This window comes from Manis javanica, chromosome 10 (assembly GCF_040802235.1).
Source record: "Manis javanica isolate MJ-LG chromosome 10, MJ_LKY, whole genome shotgun sequence".
Taxonomy (NCBI): Eukaryota; Metazoa; Chordata; class Mammalia; order Pholidota; family Manidae; genus Manis; species Manis javanica.
In genome coordinates, this window is record NC_133165.1 from 25,867,231 (window position 1) to 25,881,952 (window position 14,722).

At 54.5% G+C, this 14,722-nt stretch overlaps 2 protein-coding genes across 6 annotated transcripts in view; one reads left to right on the top strand and one right to left on the bottom strand.

Annotated features, from left to right (window-relative positions):
• ELFN1 (extracellular leucine rich repeat and fibronectin type III domain containing 1) overlaps positions 1-14,722 on the top strand; it is a 79,399-nt gene that overhangs the window by 57,489 nt on the left and 7,188 nt on the right. For 3 of the 5 annotated variants that reach the window (XM_037008461.2, XM_017642589.3, XM_073214936.1), the window contains exon 2: positions 2,794-13,903. The exons of 1 other annotated variant lie outside the window; for it this stretch is intronic. In XM_037008461.2, coding sequence (XP_036864356.2) covers positions 3,015-5,489 — 2,475 coding nt within the window. In that variant the 5' untranslated portion in view covers positions 2,794-3,014 and the 3' untranslated portion in view covers positions 5,490-13,903. Of the gene's footprint in view, positions 1-2,793; positions 13,904-14,722 lie in introns of those variants that run through there. One more of the 5 variants, XM_073214935.1, reaches the window with a different exon arrangement.
• MAD1L1 (mitotic arrest deficient 1 like 1) overlaps positions 1-14,722 on the bottom strand; it is a 418,618-nt gene that overhangs the window by 13,570 nt on the left and 390,326 nt on the right. The gene's annotated exons all lie outside the window — the stretch shown is intronic.

Here is a 14,722-nt window from a genome sequence, read left to right on the forward strand (position 1 = left end):
GAGTGTATCAGCCTCTGTAGGTCAGAGGAGGGGTAAGCAGGTGGCTGTGGCCCAGTGCTGAGACGTGGCCATTTTAGGCCCCTCCCCAACGGGGTGATGGCCCCACCGAGGGTTACAGCTGGGCCGGCGCTTGCAGGGTACTGCAGCCCTTCAGGACTCCCGGGCAGTGGGGGCTGCTGGGGGCATCGTCCCAGGGTGGCTGGAGACGTTTCCCTGCTACACCGGGCATCGGAGTGAGGAGAGAGGACGGGGCACTGGCTTCTGGGGTGAGGACTGTGGTGGGGGGGTGAGGCGTAAAGCACTCGGCAGGGGAGGAACACAGAAGGGCTGCAGTGCTGGAGCCCCGAAAGGGCGCCCCCGCAGGTGAGGACAGCCTGGCCACAGGGACGGTTAGGGGCCGGGGGAGGCAGGGGGCCAACAGTGGGGCCAGCAGCCAGGGCGGCAGTTTGGAGACCCAGGGCAGAAAGTGGGCCTGGAAGAAGCGGGCTGGGCCAGATGCTGCTGAGAGGCTGAGAAGGGTGGACCCGGGGTGTGCCCCGTGGAGCTGGTGAGACAGGTCACCAGTGGCCTCGAGGGCTGCACTACGGGTAAAGGGGTGGAGTAGAAGCCACCACAAGCCTTTCAGGTAAAGTGGCCTCAGATGGGCAAGTTTTGGAAGGTTCTAGAACCAGCTGTTCAGTACAACAGCCATGAGCCACATTTCTAGCTGTGCGGATGGGCAGCCTTGAGGACAGGCCTAGGGGCCGGGCCATATCCCATCAGAACCTTTCTAGGTGATTCGGCCAGTTCCCTGGGCAGCTGTTCCCAAGGCCCTGCTTCTGTCAGGCCCCACCGGGCTCCTAGACCCATGGGGTGGCATCCTGTTCCCCCACCGAGGGGTTAACTCGGGGATCCCTATTCCTGCGGGGCCTGGTGGGTCCCCCAGGGCTGAGGTCATGGGGGCTCCAGCACAGCAGAGGCAGATCTTCCTGAGGGAGGTGGGGCCAGCCGCCAGGGCCACCCTCTCCCAGCCCGGGGCTCCGGGGCAGGAGGGAACTGGGGCAGGCTACCAGGTCAGCTTCCGGAGGTGCCTAAGCCCTTCACCTGCAGGCATGTGTCCACATGTACATGCTGATGTAGGCCCTGGTGTGTGCTAAAGATGCACACACCTCTTGTACACACATAACAGAGCCCAGCACATGTGTGCAAGCACATAGGCATGTAGCCCCACATGCCTGCAAATCCCTGTGTGCATGCAGTTCTTCAGGTCCCCAGACCCACAGACCCCTGGGTCAGCCTGGGAGCCAGCAGGGTCCTGGGGGCCCTGGGCCTGTGCCTCTGGTCAGTCCCCACCTGTGATGAGGGTTAGGGCCTGTAATCCTCTTTAACTTGACTTTGAGTTATTTTGAGCAAGAGATTAAAGGTGATTATGCTCAAATTGCTGAGGCACCACACTGCCTAGATGGGCTGGTGCAGCCCCGCTATACCCTGCCTGCCACCCTCTGCATCCAGAACGCAGGCCAGGGGCTTGTGGCCTCATGGGGGCCCCAGGTGACCTGAGTCACCTCATGGACACAGGCTGCCTGGTCCCCTGGGTGGATGAGGCAGGCAGGCACCGCCTGGAGGTGGTGGTGAGCCCAGCCCCAGGGGATTGTAGGGTTTATATTACAAGCCAGCGTGCTCTGGGGAGAGGTCCCATGCATGCCCCACCCTGCCCCCTGGTATCCCGTGCCAGCCCCTCCCCATCTGATGTCTCTGTAATCAGAAGTAGCCAGTTACCCAGCAGCCGGATCAAAACTGTTTCTAGGAAGTTTCCAAAGGGGGAAGATCATTGCACATCATTATGTCTTTCCCCTAATTTAAACCACCTCAGCCCAGACTAGTTGCAGAAGTCACTATCAGTGAAATACACTCGGCTGGCCGCGCGCCAGGCCACAGAGCAGTGCAGAGGCCGCTGTAAATCCAAACATTAACTAGCGGCCTCACACCCATCTGCCCTGCAGGAGGAACATGAGGGCGGAGGGGTGAGTCCCACACATGGCGGTCCTCCTGCAGGAGGGGGCAGCCGATCCTGGGGGAGCTGGGCAGGGGTGGGGGGAGGCAGGGCAGGCTGCAGGTCGCTGAGCCTAGAAGGCTGTGGGGCTTGGGGGTCTTGTCAGAGCCACTCCCTCCTTCCAGGTCCCCAGAGCCAGGTGGAAGGCCTCAGAGCCCACCCTGCTGGCTCACATGGGGACACAGGGTGAGAAGCAACAGAATGCACCAACCCGCAAGGCGGGATCGCTCAGACCCAGAACCTGGCTTCCCCCCAGCCGCCTCAGGCAGGAGGCAAGGGTGCTGAAGTATTTGCCTATCGGCCAGGGCTCAGAGCCCCCTCCAGGCACCTCATTCCTGTCTTCCGGCCACATAGCCCTGTCTCTGGCCTGCTGGCAACTTTAGGCCTCCCCTCTGGGCCTGTTTCCTCACTTAACAAATGGGGTCCTGATGAGGTGGCCCAGGCAGGACACATGGTTCCTGATTCTTTGCAGCCACCATGGCTGCTGAGCCAGCCGAGCAGGTAGTGTCCTGTCCACCTCAAGAGGCCCCTGGGCAGGTGGAGCTCAGAGCCAGGGCCTCCCCTACTGCCATCCCCGCCCTCAGGCACACACGAACCTCACAGCCACGTCCCGAGTGCTGCCTACTGCTCGAATCGCCCTGTCCCGCCACGGGCCTCCCTAATGCGTCTCCTCTGACAAGGTGGATGCTGGGCCACCTCGGCCACTGGACCCACGGAACACAGTGCCGTCCCCTGAGCCTCTCTCCTCTCTTGCTTTGCAGCAGGACCGGCAGAGCTGGAGACGCAGGGAGCTGTCAGGACGCCTAGGCCGATGGGGAAGGAGGCCTCGGCAGGACGCGGGTGGATGACGGGAGGCGGCCGGCAGTGAGGGAGACACGCTCCCTCCCGGCGACCATGCGGTTTGGGACAGGACATCCCTGAGGACACAGCTTCCCCTTCTGCCCCCCATCACCCCGGAAGGCTGAGCAGGTCTCCCACAGCAATGGTCCCCATGGCCGCCTGCCGGTGGGGGGCACTGTGGGCATGTGTGGCCGCGGCCATCCTGCTGCACGTGGGCGGGCTGGCCTGGGGCGACTGCTGGCTGATCGAGGGTGACAAGGGCTTCGTGTGGCTGGCCATCTGCAGCCAGAACCAGCCACCATACGAGGCCATCCCGCAGCAGATCAACAGCAGCGTGGTGGACCTGCGGCTCAATGAGAACCGCATTCGCAGCGTGCAGCATGCCTCCCTCAGCCGCTTCGGCAACCTCACGTACCTCAACCTCACCAAGAACGAGATTGGCTTCATTGAGGATGGCGCCTTCTCGGGCCAGTTCAACCTGCAGGTGTTGCAGCTGGGCTACAACCGGCTACGGAGCCTGACAGAGGGCGTGCTGCGTGGGCTGGGCAAGCTGGAGTACCTGTACCTGCAGGCCAATCTTATTGAGGTGGTTGCGCCCGGCGCCTTCTGGGAGTGCCCCGGCATCGTCAACGTGGACCTGTCCATGAACCGCATCCAGCAGCTGCACAGTGCCACGTTCTCCGGGCTGCCCCGGCTGTCTGTGTGCGAGCTCTACAGCAACCCCTTCTACTGCTCCTGCGAGCTCCTGGGCTTTCTGCGCTGGCTAGCTGCCTTCACCAACACCACGCAGACCCACGACCGCATGCAGTGCGAGTCGCCGCCGCTCTACTCCGGCTACTTCCTCCTGGGCCAGGGCCGCCATGGCCACCGCAGCATCCTCAGCAAGCTGCAGTCTGTGTGCACCGATGGCTCCCATGCGGCCGAGCCCCTCCCGGGGCCAGGCCATCTGCAGCCGGGCCGCTCGCCACCCCCACCCCTGCCACCTGAGCCCAGTGAGGCCCCCTGCACTGATGATGAGTGCTTCTCTGGCGATGGCACCACACCGCTGGTAGCCCTGCCCACGCTGGCCTCCCAGGCCGAGGCCCGTCCCCTCATGAAGGTCAAGCAACTGACGCAGAACTCGGCTACTATCATGGTGCAGCTACCCAGCCCGTTCAACCGCATGTACACACTGGAGCACTTCAACAACAGCAAGTCATCCACTGTCTCCAGGCTGACCAAGGCCCAGGAGGAGATCCGCCTGACCAACCTGTATGCACTCACCAACTATACCTACTGTGTGGTCTCCACCAGCTCCGGGCTGCACCACAACCACACTTGCCTCACCATCTGCCTGCCCAAGCCTCCCAGCCCGCCCGGGCCCGTGCCCAGCCCCTCCACGGCCACCCACTACATCATGACGATCCTGGGCTGCCTGTTCGGCATGGTGCTGGTGCTTGGTGCCGTCTACTACTGCTTGCGCAGACGGCGGCGCCAGGAAGAGAAGCACAAGAAGGCAGCCTCGGCAGCGTCAGCCGGCAGTCTCAAGAAGACCATCATCGAGCTCAAGTACGGGCCCGAGTTGGAGGCGCCCAGCCTGGCCCCACTGTCCCAGGGTCCACTGCTGGGCCCTGAGGCCGCACCCCGCATCCCATACCTGCCGGTGGCCGCCAGCGAGATGGAGCAGTACAAGCTGGTGGAGAGCTGCGAGACGCCCCAGGCCGGCAAGGGCAGCTACATGGAGGTACACACGGGCGAGCAGGCAGAGCGCAGGGACTGTGAGCCAGGCCGGCCGGGCCCCAGCAGCCAAAGCTCCGTGGCTGAGATCTCCACCATCGCCAAGGAGGTGGACAAGGTCAACCAGATCATCAACAACTGCATTGATGCGCTCAAGTCTGAGTCCGCCTCTTTCCAGGGTGGCAAGCAGGGGGCCGTGTCGGTGGCTGAGCCGCCGCTGGTGCTGCTGGCTGACCCGCTGGCAGGCAAGCACGGTTTCCTAGCGCCTGTGTACCAGGACCCCTTCGGCCATGGCCTGCCACGGCACCACAGCGTGGAGGCAGCTGCGGGGCCCATACATGCCAGCACCTCATCTGGCGGCTCTGTGCGCAGCCCGCGGGCCTTCCATGCTGAAGCCGCCAGTATGCACAAGGCTGCGACTGCCGAGGCCCAGTACATCGAGAAGAGCTCACCCGCGGCCGGTGCCATCCTCACTGTGACACCCGCGGCCACCGTGCTGCGGGCCGAGGCCGAGAAGGGCCGCCAGCACCGGCACTCGTACCCCGGATCCCACCCCACTGCACCCTCCGTGTCCCCCGCACCCCCACCCCAGGAGGGCCCAGGCGGCCGCAAGGCATCCATCCTGGAGCCACTGACCCGGCCGCGACCCCGCGACCTGGCCTACGCACAGCTGTCTCCGCAGTACCATAACCTGAGCTACTCCTCCAGCCCCGAGCACACCTGCAGGGCCCCCCAGAGCATCTGGGGGCGTCTCGGACTGAGCCGCCGGCGGCACAAGGAAGACGAGGAGTTCATGGCGGCTGGCCATGCCCTGCGCAAAAAGGTGCAGTTTGCCAAAGATGAGGATCTGCACGACATCCTGGACTACTGGAAGGGTGTGTCTGCCCAGCACAAATCCTGAGCCCACCACCTGGTGCCGCCCCCGAAACTCGTGATGCCCACTGGACCAAAAAGGACCTGAGCCACTGCAGCTGTTTGTAACCCAGAGACTTACACACACACACTCACACTCAACAGCAGCCATCGCTGACGCCTGGGGGCCTGCAGAGAAAGTGGGGAGGAGGTGCTGACAGCAGACACAGGTGGCCGAATGCCTGCCCGGCCCTGGTGGTCTCACAGGTGTGAGCGGCTGCCCACACTCACTGTGCGTGCACACACACACACACACACAAGGAACTTCGGAAAACTGTGTCTTAGGGGTGGGATGGGGGATGGGAGATTTTTTCATTCTCTCTCTTCGTTTGATTCTTCTGCCTCTATTTTCCTTTCTCTTTTCTTCCGTTTTTAAAAATAAATAAATAAAAGCTCTCTTAACAAGATATGAAACACCAGACATGGGGAGCACGGCCTGCATGGCCGCCTGCTTGCATGATCTCCTCTGTCTGTGGTTCTCTGTGGACGTTATTCAGTCTGTCTCTTCACTGCCACCTCGGGAGGCCACCAGAGAGGGGCAGAGCGGATGCAGGCATCCGGGGCTGTCCTGGAGCCCTGCAGGACTCAGGGGAGGGCTGTGCCTGTGGCCAATGGGGTGGCCTGGAGGGGCGAGGTGGAAGTGCTCCCGCCCTGCCCCCACTGCACACGGCTGTCGTCCTATTGTACAGAAGAATATTTCTATATTTGCAATGTTCGCTGTAAAATGAGAGAGAGAAAAGAACTAAGTTTACTAAAAAAAAAAAATTCTGCAAAGGAAAAAAACCCAAATACTTGTTTGTACTGGGTTTTTACTGTGGGAATTAGGGAAATAATTGGTGGTTCTTTTATGGCTGGTTTGGGGATGGGGCCTGGGTTCCAGGTGGGTCACTACTGAGCTCTCTTCCCAGGGGGGCAGGCATGACCTTGAATGGCCACTGGCAGAGCACCTGAGAGTCAGGGGAGTCAGGGACAGCCGACATGGGCTGTGGGCATGAGGGGGTATATGGGGCCCAGGTGCTGTGCACAGGGCCAGACCTGGGAGCTGAGGGGCTGGAGCGGGCCTGAGGGCGGCCAGGGGTGGCAAGGTGAGTGTGGGTGCTGTGGGTTTGTGGGTGAGCTTCAGGGCATGTTGGGGTGCCCCTGCAATGGCCAGGACCCCTGGGGATGCTGGGCTTGAGCCAGACCCCTCCAGGGGCATCTTGTCCACCTTGGTGCAGCCCCAAATTTAGAATGAGCATGTGGCTGGAGTGCATGTGTGAAGCACTGTTCAAACTCCCCAGGGAAGATGGCATCCCAGCACCCAGCCCAGAGGAAGCCCCTCTGTGGCTGGCTGAGTGCTCCTGGCTCCCAGGCCCTCATGCTGCCCTCGTGCCCCATCAGCCCTGCACCTGCCCCCACCCCTCTGCCCCCAGGTCCTCCGTTGCCCCGATCCCTGGCTGGGCTGGCCCTCTCCTGTCCTTCCTGGAGCCCCGTGCCCACGCCTCCATCTGGGGCAAGCTCATTCCCAGCCTGCATGTCTAGAACTGGACCCAAGGGGCAGTGGGGGCCCAGGAGGCGCCAAAGCTGGGAGCAGAGTGAGGGAAGCTCTGGGGGCTGGTGGGTGGCAGGGATGGGCGTGGCCCCCAGGTGCGACAGCAGGGCTGGGAGGCGGTGGGGGTGGGGGGTTAGCACAGGCTCTGCTCACACCCCCACGACAGAAAGTCAGCCCTCCTCAGTAGCTGTTTCCAGTCCTGGGTGCCTCTCTGAGACAGGGAGGAAGCCCACGGGGCGGCGTGGGTGGGGCCATCACCCTCCTGCACACGCCCACCTCACCCTGACCTCTGCTTGGCTGGCCCCATTAAGGTCCTGGTGAGCAAGGTCTTCACATGCACATGACCTGGGGGGCTCAGACTGGCCCCTCGACAGCCTCTCCAGAGCAGGGCCTTCTGACGGTGCTGCATGGCTGGCCCCTCTCTGCTTGGCCCAAGAGGCCCCAGGCTTCCCCACTCCAGGTGGCTCACCCTCCGCCATGGGGTCCCGGGACGATGGCTCTAGGGGGCCTGCAGAGGCTGTAAGTGGGCCCACAAGGCCAGGCCCAGGGCAGTGGGGGCAGGGAGAGGAGGCAGGGCCTGGTGTGGAGGCCCAGAGAGGGGCCTGTGTTGCCCGAGGTCGCACAGTACACATGGTGACAGTCCTGACCCTGGGACAGAGCTGGGCCAGGCCTCTCGGCCTGCAGCTCCCTATGTCTAAGGAGATGAAGTTGGCTATTGTAGGGGATCAGAGGACACGCTCAGGGTAGAGGAGCTGCCTAACCCCAGACAGGCCAGCTCACGCTGCCACCAAGCAGGGATGTGGAGGCAGAGGCCAGGACTGAAGAGGGCCCCAAGGAGGGAGGGTGTGGGTCCTGGGCAGCCAAGAATGTCCATTCCAGGAGCCCGGACCCGGGAACACTGGGGCCCTTCAGAGGCACCCTAACTGCCTGACGCCACACCAGCCTTGGGACCCAGGCCCTGCGTCCTGAGCCCTTGCTTGAAGGAGGCCATGGTGGAGCCAACCCAAGTAGAGGATGCATGTACTCGGCACCTACTATTTGCAGGGCTCTGCACTGAACAGTACTGGTGCCCAGAGAGGGGTCCCACCTGCCCCAGCCCCTGCGGGCCTCACAGGCCAGCTCAGGGTGGTGGGCCAGGAGACCCAGGGAGGGCGGCCTGCCCAAGGAGAACCTGGCAGGCTCTCTGGGAGAGATGGTGTGTGGCCTGGATAAGGAAACCGCGGTGAGGAGGGTGAAGTCCAAGAAGGTCTGCGTTCTGAGGGTTCAGCTGAGCTGCAAGTGCAGGACCAGGGTCTGTGTGGAGCCCTGCCTGCGGTGGGAATTGGTGCCTGGCTTCTGTGAGGTGAGGCTCGGACCCAGGCCCCGCCGGCCTGCCCTGGCACAGCACGCGGATGCTGACACCTGCCACTGCCATGCACTGGGTCACCGAGAGCTCGTGGGGCCTGTGGGGCCAGAGGCCGCCTGTGCGCTGGAGGTTCTGTGCCAGTTCTGTCAGCAAGGAATGCTGCCTAACAGCCGTGGATGCGCTACTGCCCCCGCTGCGCTCCCCATGTCCCCTGCCCTCCAACAAGCCAGCTCTCCTGGCGATGGTGGAGGGTGAGCCCCTGTGGCCACACTGACTAACGGTTGATGGCTGGAGTGAGTCACACGGCTGAGCTCAAAGTCAAGGGGTGAGATGGGCCACCCCACCCCAGCAGCATGTGGTGAAGGGCATGGCCCAGGGAGGGGTGAAGAATTAGGGCTGCAGCCTCCCTCAGGCCAGACTGCGGAGCTCAGAGCAGGAAACCCAATACGTGTTCCTCAAGTCCGCTCAGCCACCCAGCATGCAATTACAGAGCACAGGTGTGCGGCAGGCAGGCCAGAGGCATGGATGAAACACGTCCTCCTCCCTTGAGGGGGAGTCAGTCACAGTCCCAACAGGAAAGAGGTGACTCTCCAAATAGAGTAATTCAAGGGGGGGGTGGCCTACAAGGCACCATTTCCAGATAGTGAAGGGGACCAACAGGGACAGCAACAGGCAAGCTGGGATGAGGGGACTGTCAGAGAGCTTCCAGCAGGATGCCACCACAGGCCCCGTCCCTGGCCCTCCCTCTCCTGCGGCCCCAGCAGGTGAATGGCCCAGGAGGCAGAAGGCCCAGGGATGAGGTCCCTACCAGCCCGTGGCCTGCAGAGGATGTGCCGAGCAGCTTGCTGCCAAGGTCTGGGGCCGAGCCAGAGAGGCCTGGGGGCTATGGGAGAGGCTGCCACTGACCGGACAATCCGACGCATGCTGACAAGGCGCCAGGGGAGGCCGGTGAGGTGGCCGTCACCTCCCCTGCAGAGTGGGGGACTTCATCACTGGAGACCTTGAAGGACAAACAGGAGTTGGCAAGGCAGAGATGGGGAGGGCAGTTGGGCAAGGGACCTCTACCCAGAGGGAATGGCAGGACCGAGGCCCCCCAGAGCTCCTCCAGCCCGGGGAGGCAGGTGCAGCCTGGGTATGGTGGGGCGGGCGCTGCTGGATGCAGGGAGGTGGGCGAGCCAGGCTCTGAGGGTCCACCGAGCAAGCATGAAGACAGCGTGGGGCTGCGGCGGCCACTGATGGCACTTACGTGACTTGGATTGATTTTTTTCCCATGGCAAAAGTAATCCTTTCATTACATAAACTTTAGAAAAGTTAACCATAGAGAAGAAATGAGAAATCAGTCAATCTCACCACCGGACAAACATGGGGGGCACTTTGGTCTCTGTCCTGCCCTGGCTCTGTAAGCAAGGCAGTGCCTCCCACACGCCCAGTCTGCTTACTCTGCGTGACAGCTCCAAGCGCTCTAGAGCCCCTAATCCCCCCCCGTGGGTCCCACGTGTGCTACCAAGACGGAGACATACCCTGTGCTTTAGGATCTGGTAGCAGAGAAGACACTGATGACGCGAGGGCAGGCGGGGCGGGGGGCTGGACGGTGTTTGAGTGAGAGGATGAGTCACGGCTGGAGGGCGGGTGGTCTTGGCCGGCACCGTGCACGGTTGCTCCCCCTGCCCGGGAGGGAGCACCATCCACAGAAGGTCACAGGTGCTGGGGGAAGGTGGGAGCTTGCCTCTGGCCTCACCATCTCTCCTCCTTTGCACTGCCTTTTTATTCTACTTTCTGGGAGGTTTATTTTTAATTTTTAAAATTTGAAGTAAGTATAGGGTCACAGGAAGTCACAAAAATAGTACATAGAGTCCCCAGCTTCCCCAAGGGTAACTCATATAGCAGTAGTGTGTCCTGAAAACCATGAGTTGTTCTGTCCATTGGTACAATCCTGTTAATTAGACTACAGAGCCTATGTGGCCGTCACCGGCTGCCACATGCCCTCGTGTGTGTGTGTGTATGTGTGTGTGTGTGTGTGTGGTCTTTGCAGATCTATCCCATGTATATAGATTTGTGTGATTGCCACCACAATCAAGGTACAGAACCAGTCTACCACCAGGATGTCCCTCCTGCCCCCCACTCCATCCCTGACCTCCGGCACCACTAATCTGCTCATCTCTGTCATTTTGAGAATGTTATATAAATGGAATCATACACTGTGTAACCTTTCGATATTGGTTCTTTCAGTAAACACAGACCCTTGAGACCCACCCAAGTTGCTGTGTGTACCAGCAGTATGTTCCTCTTTATTGCTGAGTAATTTGCCATTGTACAGATAATGAGCCATGGCTTGTTTGGCCATTCCCCTGTGATGGACATGTGGGCTGTTTTCCATTTGGGGCTACGACAAATAAAGCTGCTATGAAAATCCTCATGCAGGTTTTCGTGTGAACTCAAGTTTTCATTTCTCCGGGATGAGCACTTAGGAGGGCCATTGCTGGGCTGTGTGGTAAGTGTAAGGAGCTGCCCAGGGATGTCCCAAGATATGACCATTCCACATCCTCACTAACATTTGGTGCTATCACTGGTTTTTATTTTAGTTATCCTAAAAGTGTATAGCAGTATCTCATTGTGGTTTTAATTTATATTTCCCCAGTGTCTGATGTTGTTGAACATCTTTTTCATGTGCTTTTTTGCCATCAGTATCTCTTCTTTCATGAAATATTTCATCTTTTACCCATTTTCTGCATGTCTTGTTTGTTTTTACTGTTGAGTTTTGATAGCCTGTAACTTGTCTTTTGCTCCTCTGAACAGTCTTTCCATGATGCAAAAGTTTTAAATTTCGTTGAAGTCTAGTTTATTACTTTTTTATTATAGATTATGCTTTGGGTGTCATATTTAAGAACCCTTTGCCTGGTCCTGAAGATATTCTTCAATGTTTTCTTTTAGAAGACTTATAGTCTATGTAAACCCATAGCCTATTTTGAATTAATTTTGGTATAAGATGTGAGGCTTCAGTCAAAGGTTTTTGTTTTGTTTTTTGCTTATGGATGTTCAATCACTCTCATACTATTTGTTGAAAAGACTTCACTAGTTCCATTGAATGGCTTTTGCCCCTTTGCAAAAATTCAACAGTTGTACTTGTGTGGTTCTCCTGGGTCTCTATCCTGTTCTGTTGATATATGTGTTTACCTTTCCACTGGTACCAAACTGTCTTGATTGTAGCAGCTACACAGTAAATATTTACATTGGGTACAATGACTACTCCCATTTCATTCTTCTTTTTCTTTATCTACAAAACATCTAATTGGTGTTTTACTAGGAATCATGATTAAACTATAGATAAATTAAGGAAGAACTGACATCATTATTATGTTGAATCTTCCAATCCATGAACATAGTATGTCTCACTATTTGAATATTCTCTTTTTTGATCAGCATTTTGTAATTTGCAGCATACAGATTTTGTATATTTTTTGTTAGATTTATACCTAGGTCATTCTTTCTTTTTTAAGTATAACAAAAATTAGAGGAGAAGTAAATGAAATAGGGACTACAAGGCAATAGAAAAGATCAATGAAACTAAGAGCCAATTAAAAAAAAAGATAAATGAAATTGGTAAGCCTCTAGCTAGACTCACCAAGAAAAAAAGGGGGACTCAAATAAAATCAGAAATGAAAGAGATGCTACAACAGATACCACAGAAATACAAAGGATCACAAAACTACTATAAACAATTATAGACCAAGAAAGTGGGTAACTTAGGAAAAAAATAAATTCCTAGAAACATACAACCTACCATGACTGAATCATGAAGAAATAGGAAATCTGACAGACCAATTACTAGTAAGGAGATTGAATCAGTAATCAAACCTCCCAATAAACAAAAAGGACCAGATGGCTTCACTTGTGAATTCTACCAAACATTTAAAGAAGAATCAATACTAATTCTTCTCAAACTCTTCCAAAAATACAGAAGAGTAGGAAACACTCCAAGACTCATTTCATGAGGCCAGCATTACCCTGATACCATTTAAGGACACCACAAGAGAAGAAAATTACAGGCCAGTATTCCTGATTAACATAGATGCAAAAAACCTCACCAAAATATTATCCAACTGAACTCAACAATACATTAAAAGGATCATACACCATGATCAAGAGGGATTTATTTCAGGGGTGCAAGGATGGTTCAACATCTGCAAATCAATCAATGTGATATACCAGGTTGACAAAATGAAGGATAAAATTTATATGATCATTTTGATAGATGCAGGAAAAGCATTTGACAAAATTCATCCATTTATGATAAGAAAAAGCCCTCTCAACAAAGTGTATATATAGGGAGCATACCTCAACATAATAAAGGCCATCTATTATGACAAGACCACAGCAAACACCATAGTCAACAGTGAAAAGCTCACAGCTTTTCCTCTAACATCAGGAATAAGACAACCACTCCAGCCACTTTTATTCAACACACTACTGGAAGTCCTAGCCAGAGCAATTAGGCAAGAAATAGAAATAAAATGTGTCCAAATCAGAAAGGAAGAAATAAAATGGTCACTATATGCAGATGACATCACATATAGAAAACCCTGACAACCCCACCAAAAAACTGTTAGAATAAACAAATTCAGTAAAGTTGCAGGATACAAAATCATTATTACACAAAAATCTATTGTGTTTCTATATGCTAATAATGAACTATCAGAAAGAGTAATTAAGAAAATAATCCTATTTACAACTGCATCAAAAAGAATAGAATACCTAGGAATAAATTCAACCAAGCGGGTGAAAGATCTGTACACTGAGAACTGTAAGACACTGATGAAGGAACATGAAGGCACAAATAAATGGAAAGATATTCATTGCTCATAGAGTAGAAGAATTAATATTGTTAAAATATTCTTATTATCCAAGGCAGTCTACATATTCAATACAACCCCTATCAAAATTCCAATGGCATTTTTCACAGAAATAGAACAAATCCTAAAATGTGTATCAAAACATAAAAGACTTCAAATAGCCAAAGCAATCTTAAGAAAGGGGAACAAAGCTGGAGGAATCGTACTTCCAGATTTGAAATTGTATTTCAAAGCTATAGTAATCAAAACAGTACAGTACTGGCATAAAAGCAGACACATTGATCAATGGAACAGAATAGTGAGCCCCCAAATAAACCCAATGCATATATGGTGAATCAATTTTTGACAAAGGAGCCAAGTATATATTATGGGGGAAAGGACATTATTTTCAATAAATGGTGTTGAGAGAATTGGACCACTATCTTACCCCTAACAGAAAAGTCAACTCAAAATGGATTACAGACTTGAACTTAAGACCTGAAACAATAAAACTCCTAGAAGAAAACATAAGCAGTAAGATGTCCTTGGCATTTGTCTTGACAATCTTTGGATATGACACCAAAAACAAAAGCCACATAAGCAAAAATAGACACGAAGGACCACATCCCACTAGAAAGCTTCTGCAAAGCAAAGGATGCCATTAGCAACCTGAAAAGGCAGCCTACCCAATGGGAGAAAATATTTGCAAATCACATATCTGCCAAGGGGTTAATATCCAAAATATACAGAGAACTAATATAACTCAATAGCATTAATAATTAATAATACAGATGGCCAACAGGTACATGAAAAGGCGTTCAACATGACTAATCATTAGGGAGATGCAAATCAAACCCATAATGAGGTATCACCTCACATCTGTCAGAATGGCTATGAGACAAGAAATAATGAGAGAATGTGGAGAAATAGGAACTCCTTGTGCACCGCCCGTGGGAATGTAAATTGGTGCGGCCACTATGCACACAGTATAGAGGCTCCTCAGAAAATAAAAACAGAACTACCATATGCTCCAGCAATGCCATTTATCTGAAAGAAGCAAAACCATTAACTCAAGAAAAGTATCTTCCTCCCTATGTCCACTGCAGTATTATTTACAATAGCCAAGACATGGAAGCAGCCTAAGGGTCCATCAATGGATGAATGGTTAAAGAAAACATGGTATAATACACAATAGAATATTAGCCATAAAAAAGGAAATCCTGCTATTTGTGACAACATGAATAGACCTTGAGGACATTATGTTAAGTGAAATAAGTCAGAGAAAGGCAAATACCATATGATCTCAGTTATATGTGAAATACAAAACAGCTCACAGATACAGAGAATAGACTGGCTGCTGCCAGAGGCCAGGAGTAGGGGTGGGCAAAGTGGGTGAAGGTGGTCAAAAGGTACAAACTTCCAGTTATAAAACAAATAGGTCCTGGGATATAACAAAGAGCATGGTGACTAAGTCAATAATACCATGTGATATATTTGGAAGTTGCTAAGAGAGTAGA